The sequence below is a fragment of the Myotis brandtii genome, unplaced genomic scaffold (genome assembly GCF_000412655.1).
Source record: "Myotis brandtii unplaced genomic scaffold, ASM41265v1 scaffold144, whole genome shotgun sequence".
NCBI lineage: Eukaryota > Metazoa > Chordata > Mammalia > Chiroptera > Vespertilionidae > Myotis > Myotis brandtii.
The window spans coordinates 436734-445524 of record NW_005355159.1 but is presented as its reverse complement, the minus strand read 5'-3'; the positions used below and the strand labels follow the sequence as shown (position 1 = coordinate 445524).

The 8791-nt window shown below is 43.6% G+C and overlaps 1 protein-coding gene and 2 pseudogenes across 1 annotated transcript; all 3 read left to right on the top strand.

Annotated features, from left to right (window-relative positions):
- Nucleotides 1-698: 698 nt before the first annotated feature.
- Nucleotides 699-1280, top strand: LOC102262450 (annotated as a pseudogene).
- A 4632-nt stretch (nt 1281-5912) lies between these two features.
- On the top strand, nt 5913-6460 carry LOC102262143 (DNA-directed RNA polymerases I, II, and III subunit RPABC2). Its single transcript, XM_005861049.2, has one exon. It carries the CDS (start codon nt 5989-5991, stop codon nt 6370-6372), a length of 384 nt encoding a protein of 127 aa, XP_005861111.1. The 5' UTR covers nt 5913-5988; the 3' UTR covers nt 6373-6460.
- Nucleotides 6461-6551: 91 nt separating this feature from the next.
- Nucleotides 6552-7657, top strand: LOC102261849 (annotated as a pseudogene).
- The last annotated feature ends 1134 nt before the right edge of the window (nt 7658-8791 follow it).

Genomic DNA, 8791 nt, shown 5'->3' with positions numbered 1-8791 from the left:
TGCCAGCTTAGGCCCAATCCCCCAGGGAGCAGGCCTAAGCCAGCAGGTGGACATCCTCCGAGGGGTCCCAGACTGCAAGAGGGCATAGACCGGGCTGAGGGACCCCCCGAGTGCACAAATTTTTGTGCACTGGGTCTCTAGTGTTTAATAATTATCAAAATGTGAAATGTATTTATATTAATAGAGCATGTACTACAAATAATTGTAATGATAAGTCAGTCCAGAAGAAAAACATTAATGCATAGAAATTTAAGTTCAAAGAATGTGGGACAAGTTTAAAAATTCAACTAATGTACTTATTTTGTCATCAAAAATATGATTGAGTGCCCTGGTCAGTATGGCTCAGTTGATTGGGTGTCATACCATGCCCGTTTGATTCCAGATCAGGGTACATGCCCAGATTTTTTACTCAATCCCTGGAAGGGGGAGGGGGGGTGCAGAAGGCAGCTGATTGATGTTTCACTCTCACATTGATGTTTCTCTCTCTCTTTCTCTCCCTATCTAAAAATAAAAAAATATGTATGTATTTTAAAAATATGATTGAATAATCAATAAAGCACTTGCAGGTATAAAAATATATTTGTATTCAATTCTTGGATAAATAGAAGTGGCAAACAAGTTCAAGAACAGAAAACAGTTATGTAAAAAATTAAAATTAAAAAGTTATGGTGGTGGTCCTTTTGTGGGTGGTGGCGGGCGCGGAGAACGCCATGAAGGCCTCGGGCACGCTTCGAGAGTACAAGGTGGTGGGGCGCTGCCTGCCCACCCCCAAGGGCCACGCCACCCCTCTACCGCATGCGCATCTCTGCACCTACCATGTTGTTGGACCGGCTTCCGGCAGTGTCTCAACTAAAGAAGATGAAGAAGTCTTCAGGGGAAATCGTCTACTGTGGGCAGGTGTTTGAAAATTCCTCCCTTCGGGTAAAGAACTTTGGCATCTGGCTGCGCTGATTCCCGCAGTGGCACCCACAGCATATACTGGGAGTCCCGGGACCTGACCACCACAGGCGCCGTCACCCAGTGCTACCGAGATATGGGGGTCTGGCACCGTGTCCGCACCCACTCAATCCAGAGCATGAAGGTGGAGGAGATTGCAGCCAGCAAGTGCCGCCGACCAGCAGTCAAGCAGTTCCACGACTCCAAGATCAAGTTCCCGTTGCAGCACTGGGTCCTTCGTCGCCAGCACAAGCCACGCTTCACCACCAAAAGGCCCAACACCTTCTTTTAGATGCAGGGTCTCTCCGTCCCTTGGTCTGTCCAAATAAACTCTTTGGGAAAATTAAAAAATTAAAAAGTTATGGTGGTATCAGCTTTCTTGGATATTTACCTACCATTGTTTACCATTAAAAGTGATCTAATCAGCTTAAAATATCAATATTTACAATGCACAAAATATTAACCCTTTGTATCTACTTAAATGTATGATATCAGTGCCTTTGCCCTTGGCAAGTCCTATGAGGAACTTTGCTCCTCCACGGGCCTCTAACTTTCCATTACCTTGTGAAATGGAGCAAACATATAGTAGAGCATCAAAACAAATGTTTGTGTGGGTGAACCTCACAAACATGCTAAGCAAAAGAGACCAGTTACAAAAGGTCTGCTTTAATTTAAATTGGCCAACTAACTGCAGATGGAAAATATTTGGAAAAAATGTCACATTGTTGCTGATGTGTACAATGTAGTTAGGCCTACATCAGTTGCATCTATACTGAGTATGTACTGTACAGACTTTTTTCCTTGTCATCATTCCCTTAACAATCAGTATAACAATGTTTAAAATATATTTTTATTGATTTCTGAGAGGAAGAGAGAGGAGAGAGAGTTAGAAACATCAATGATGAGAGAGAATCATTGATTGGCTGCCTCCTGCACGCTCCCTACTGGGGATCGAGCCTGCAACCCAGGCATGTGTCCTTAATGGGAATCAAACCTGAGACCCTTCAGTCCACAGGCCGATGTTCTATCCACTGAGCCAAACTGGCTAGGGAGGTATAGCATTTACATTGTATTAGGTATTATAAGTAATCTAGATTTGATTTAAGGTATATAGGAAGATGTTATAGGTTACATGCAAAACTATGCTATTTTCTTTAAGGGACTTGAGCATCCATAGACTTTGCTATGGCTGGGGGACCTGGAACCAATCTTCTGGGCATACAGACAAATGCCTGTATATGATATGTCCAGAATAGACACTTTAGAGACAAAAAGTACGTTAGTGGTTGCCAGAGTCTGGGGTGTGTGTGGAGAGTAACTTGCTAATGAGCTCTGAGTTTCTTTTTGAGGTGACAAAAATGTTCTAAAATTAGATTGTGGTAATGATTACACAACTCTATGAATATACTAAAAACCCTACACTTTAAATGGGTAATTTGTATGGCAAGTGAATCAGACTGCATAAAGATGTTTTCTAAATGTACAGTATTAGAAAAATTTAAATCAATTCTATGTCAAATATGTTCAACTTGTTAGCAAAAGAATCAACAAAATGAAAACCAATGTACCAGCTCAGAGAAGGTGTCAAATTTGGGAAGTGGCCCTGGCCCATGGGGCTCAAGTGGTTGAGCGTGGTCCTGTGCATCCAAAGGCTGCCAGTTCATTCCCGGTCAGAGCACGTACCCAGGTTGTGGGTTACCCAGGTCAGGGTGTGTACCAGAGGCAAACGATTGATGTTTCTCTCTCCCTCCCTCCACTTCCCTATAAAATAAAATAAAATAAAATAAAATAAAATAAAATAAAATAAAATATAAATATATTTTATTGATTTTTTACAGAGAGGAAGGGAGAGGGATAGAGAGTTAGAAACATTGATGAGAGAGAAACATCGATCAGCTGCCTCCTGCACACCCCTCACTGGGGATGCGTCCGCAACCAAGGTACATGCCCTTGACCGGAATCGAACCTGGGACTCTTCAGTCTGCAGGCCAATGCTCTATCCACTGAGCCAAACCAGTGAATGCAATAAAAGTGTTTTTTAAAATATATTTTTATGAATTTCAGAGAGGAAGAGAGGGAGAGACATCGAAACATCAATGATGAGAATCACTGATTGACTGACTCCTGCACGCCCCCTACTGGCGATCGAGCCTGCAACCCGGGCATCTGCCCTTGACAGGAATCGAACCTGGGACCCTTCGCAACCAGCCAGGGCTAAAGACTTTTTTTTTTATGTTGGGAAGCAGAATGTTTGCATGAGTAGGTAGAAAGAAAAAAGAGCTGCAGTTTCCTTTCCCAAGGTTGTTCTGTTACCACGATGGATCTGAATCAATGGACGGTTAGGGAGGAGTGCGTGTAGGCTGGTCGGATCTGGCAGCTGAGCGCCCCAGAGCAGAGAACAACTCACTTGAAAAGCAGATGAGATAAGAAGATGGGTGGAAGGTCTCAGACTCGAATACAAGATTTCATCCGCAGCAGTGGCGTCAGGTGGGTAAGAAACCTGAAACCTAGCATGCAAGCCCCAATTTTAAACAGGACACTGTCCGGAATTTTTGTCAAACAGCAAAAATGCAAAATATTCAAGAATGTATTCCCTGAAAGGACCTATGTAATACTTCCAACATTAAAGATTTTTAAAAAGGGGGGGGGGTGGAGAAAATAATGTGTTCCCCGTGCGCCCACCGTGCAGCTTAAGAAAAAGGAAATTGACAAATTTTAAAACCCCCTGTGTTCCCTTTCCCAATCACACACCTCTAACTCCCCATCGAAGAGAGGAACCACCATCCTGAATTTTTTGTCAGTCACTTATTTGCTAATATTTTCATGTTCATTTTAACAGCAAAGTCTTTATTTAACAGAAATCAAACTCAGATGTATAAACACAGAAAACATAAAGCTCAGGTCTGATCGAGATGGCGTTTAGATCGTAGTCAGCCAATCCTCCGCTTCGCCCCCTAATGGTGACGCAAGGCACACCAAGTAAGCACTAAGATATTTCCGGAATCGACTCACCTTATTTACATACCCACAATGCATTGCACAAAGTGTAAGTTTAAAACGGAAAATCTTAAAATTTCCTTCAATCTACATTTCCAAAAATTAGACTCTTATTTACACAGTAACTTAAAATCTTCATAAAGCACTAACTCTTGGAATTACATAGCCACTATTAGTGTAATAGAAGTTACTTTTACCCGAGGTGTGCGTTAACACAAATCAAAGCATACTCTCTCTCTCCCATTTTTTTTTGGGAGGCAACCTAATTTTTGGAGGCCTTGCTTCGGTAAGGCTGGGCTGTAGAGTTTGAAAGAAAGGCACGTTGGGAGAAGGTTTCATATACTTAGTTCTAATGCAAGCAATCAGGGGGTTGTGATTTTATTGGGGGTTGTATACATATAGATCGTGTGGCATAGCACGTGTGAAGATTCAGTTTTTCTTTCTAGACTTTGTCCTTTGCACTTAGAGCTATTTAGGATATTCACCTCTTATTAGCTGTACTTACACTTTGTTTCTTTCATTGTCTCAGGTCAGTCAAGTAGAAACGGTCTTAATTAAATTTTTAGAAAGCAAATTAAGTGAGCAAAAGAAAAAAAACACATGAAGTTGATTTTATTACATTTTATTGAGTCTAACAGATCCAAGGTATTACTTCAACATGTAATCAACATAAAAGATTTGAAAGTGTTCTACATTCTGTTTTCGTCCTAAATCTTCCAAATCCAGGGTATGTTTTGCACTTAGCACATTTCAAGCGCTCAGCAGGCACTTGTGACTAATGACAGTATTGGACAGCACACTCTGTAGTATTACAATGTATAAACAGACTACAGTTTACAGATCCATTCTCCCTTTATGGAGGATTCACCCCCACCCAACCACCTCCCAGATTATGGTTATTAGAATGACGTGCCCTGGCCAATGTGGCTCAGTTTGTTGGGCATTGTCCTGTGCACTGAAAGGTTGCCTGTTTGATTCCAGTCAGGGCAGGTGCCCGGATTTCGGGCTTGATCCCTGAAAAAGGGTGTGCAGAAGGCAGGCAATGATGTTTTTGCTCTATAGATGTTTCTCTCTCTCCCTCTCCTTTCCTCTCTTTATAAAAATCAATTTAAAATCTAAAAGAAGAAGAAGAAAGCCTGGCTTGTTTGTCTCAGTAAACAGATGCCAGAAGCCTGTCCATCCTTGCTGCTTGACACAGTCACTGCAGGGAAGAAACATCTGCACAGCATATGTTTCAAGGGACCTGGCGTATATGGCATACTGTTCTTAATATGCTTGCTCCCCCTCTTAGCGCTATGTGTTTTAAACAAGACCACCTCCCCGAGAAAGGTTGTTTCCCCAGGTGAGGATTTTTTCCCTGGAGTTAGGAATTAACAGGTCTAATGAAGGGAATAAATCAGTAAGAAAAGACCCCCTAGTGTTACAGAAATACCATGTACTACTTATGAAGAACTTGGACTAAGACTGTTGGCAATAAATTTGGGACTTGTTGGGTCTGCCCACTAGGGAAAGCACCAAAACCTATACCCCTGGATACCCAGTGACACAGGGCAGTCCCAGGGAAGGCAAGCAGCGAGGCTGGGAGGACATAACCTTTACTGGGTAGGATAATCTCCTTCAGTCACTTCCTTGTAGCTTATCAGTAGAGCAGTGACCTTGGAATAGCCCTTATAATGGAACACAGAGGTTAACCTAGACAGGATTAAACTCAACAGAACTAGATTAACAAACGCCCTAACCTTTGAAATAGAATGGATAGGATTAAAATCAACTGGTATAAATACAGATGTAACAGGACAATAAAGACAGAACCCGGCTGGAACCTGGCTAGAGAACCTGGCTATTCTTGATTCTATCAGGGCAGGAAGTCCCCTACGCTGCAGCACGTCAGATTTCAAGCTGCTAACGTGAGCTATTTAAAGGCGACTTCGGATTGCTTCCCGGTTACCGCACAGGCGCAGAGAACGTGTTGCTGAGCGAGGCGGAGGCGCGCAGTTTGTGGGTCTCCGGGCACGGGTGCGGGGCGCAGATCCAGGTCGCTGCTGCGCGGGTGTCATGTCAGACAACGAGGACACTTTTGATGGCGACGACTTTGATGATGTGGAGGAGGATGAAGGACTAGATGACTTGGAGAATGCTGAGGAAGAGGGCCAGGAGAACCTTGAGATCCTCCCCTCTGGAGAGCGACCGCAGGCCAACCAGAAGCGGATCACCACACCATATATGACCAAGTATGAGCGAGCCCGCGTGCTGGGCACCCGAGCCCTCCAGATCTCGATGTGTGCCCCCGTGATGGTGGAACTGGGGGGGGAGACAGATCCCCTGCTTATTGCCATGAAAGAGCTCAAGGCCCGAAAGATCCCCATCATCATTCGGCGCTACCTGCCTGACGGGAGCTATGAAGACTGGGGGGTAGATGAGCTCATCATCACGGACTAAGCTGGAGTCATCTTCCCAGCTGCACCTCACCCCAGCTCCTGTTCCCACATCCTTTACACATGTAAATAATAAACTCTCCAACCTCCCCGCCCTCCCCCCCCAAAAAAAATAAAATAAAGGGGACTTCCTCCATCTTCTTCGTATCTGTTTTGTGTGTGTTTTTAACCGGGATATGACCCACTAAAGGACCCGACGGAAATAGAACTGAAAGCGTTTTAAAATGGCGAACCGCACGGTGAAGGATGCCCACAGCATTCACGGCACCAACCCACAGTATCTGGTGGAGAGGATCATCCGGACTCGAATCTATGAGTCCAAGCACTGGAAAGAGGAGTGCTTTGGACTTATGGCTGAACTTGTAGTTGATAAAGCCATGGAGTTAAGGTTTGTCGGTGGCGTCTATGGTGGCAACATAAAGCCAACTCCCTTTCTGTGTTTGACCTTGAAGATGCTTCAGATTCAACCAGAGAAGGATATCATTGTTGAGTTTATAAAAAATGAAGATTTCAAGTATGTACGCATGTTGGGAGCACTTTATATGAGGCTGACAGGCACTGCAATTGATTGCTACAAATACTTGGAGCCTCTGTACAATGATTATAGAAAAATTAAGAGCCAGAACTGAAATGGAGAGCTTGAACTGATGCACGTAGATGAGTTCATTGATGAACTACTACACAGTGAGAGAGTCTGTGATATCATTCTGCCCTGGCTACAGAAACGCTATGTGCTAGAGGAAGCTGAGCAATTGGAGCCTCGGGTTAGCGCTCTAGAAGAGGACATGGATGATGTCCAGTCCAGTGAGGAAGAGGAAGAGGAAGAGGAAGAAGAGGACGAGAAGTTGGAGAGAGTACCATCACCTGATCACCGCCGGAGAAGCTACCAAGACTTGGACAAGCCCCGTCGCTCTCCCACGCTGCGCTACAGGAGAAGTGGGAGCCGGTCTCCCAGAAGGCAGAGTCGGTCTCCAAAAAGGAGGAGCCCTTCCCCTCGCCGAGAGAGGCATCGGAGCAAGAATCCAAGACGTCACCGCAGCAGGTCCCGAGATAGACGGCACAGATCCCGTTCCAAGTCCCCAGGTCATCACCATAGTATAGACACAGGAGCCACTCAAAATCTCCTAAAGATCTAAAGAAAAGCCACAAGAAGAGCCGGAGAGGAAATGAGTAATGGACTCAGTTTAGGTTTAGTCCAAAGAGCCTCCTAAAAATTTGAAGTCATCTCTCTATGTGGAAGGACTAAGATCTACTCCCACGGCAGCTATAAGAATATTTTAGGGTGTTTTTGTTTTTTAACCTTACAGTAGAGTAGTGACCTTGGAATGGAGATAACAAACGCCCTAACCTTTGGAATAGAATGGAAAGGATTAAAATCAAATGGTATAAATACAGATGTAACAGGAGAATAAAGAGAGAACCTGGCTGGAGAACCTGGCTAGGCTGCTGATCAACTGAACGCTGCTGTCTCCGTGTCATTTCTTCTTTGCCGACTCCGTCCACACCTTTGGACCTGCTGGACCTGCTGGGGTTGGACCCCAACAGACAGAGCATCAGGTTCTTGGGTTGAATCCTGGTCAAGGGCACATCAATATTTCTTTCTCTCTTCCCTTCCTTTCTACTCTCCTTAAAAATCAATGGAAGAATGTCCTTGGGTGAGGATTAACAACAACAAAAAGAATGGTGTTACTCATGGTGAACAAATGCAGGATATTCTTTCTCTAAAGTGTGGAATGGAATCACTGCATCTAGGGCAGATAGTTGTAATCATTTTCCCCAAAAGTAAGTGTACCCATTTATACTTCCACCAATGGCCTCTGTATTCCCATCGTTTCTATGCTGACTTTAATTTGTACCCACCTGGTAGTCATAAAATATCTTATAGTGATTTTAATGTACATTTTTCTAATTACTAATGAGGTTCACCTTTTTAAAGCTTTTTGGCCATTCCTGGTTTCTCTTATGTGAAATACCTGTATGTGTCTTTTGCCTATTTTTTTCTTAGATTGTAAATCTTTTTTTAGTGATTATAAGAATTTTTTACACAGCCTCTACACTCTACTTTAAATAGTAGTTTTTTTTATTGGTTATATGTTCCTTCTTCCAGTTTGGGGGAATACATTCTGTTGGGGACCAGGTGTAAGCTGATAAGGTCCTTGCACCTGAAGGGGCTAGCTAGGCTGGGACCCTTACCCACACAGTTTTCCCAGACTTGTTTGGATGACGGTTATCAGTAGAATGAGAGCAACCTTTGTAGAATGAGAACAGCCTTTCATGGCTTACCAAGAAATCTGTAACTCTTTACTGAGATTTGCTGTACTGAGAATTTGTCCTTCTGCTCTGTCTCTCCCTTAGAGATTAAGAGAAACAAAGAATACATTCCTCTTGACAGACCTCCTATTCAGTGTGTTGTGTATAAATAG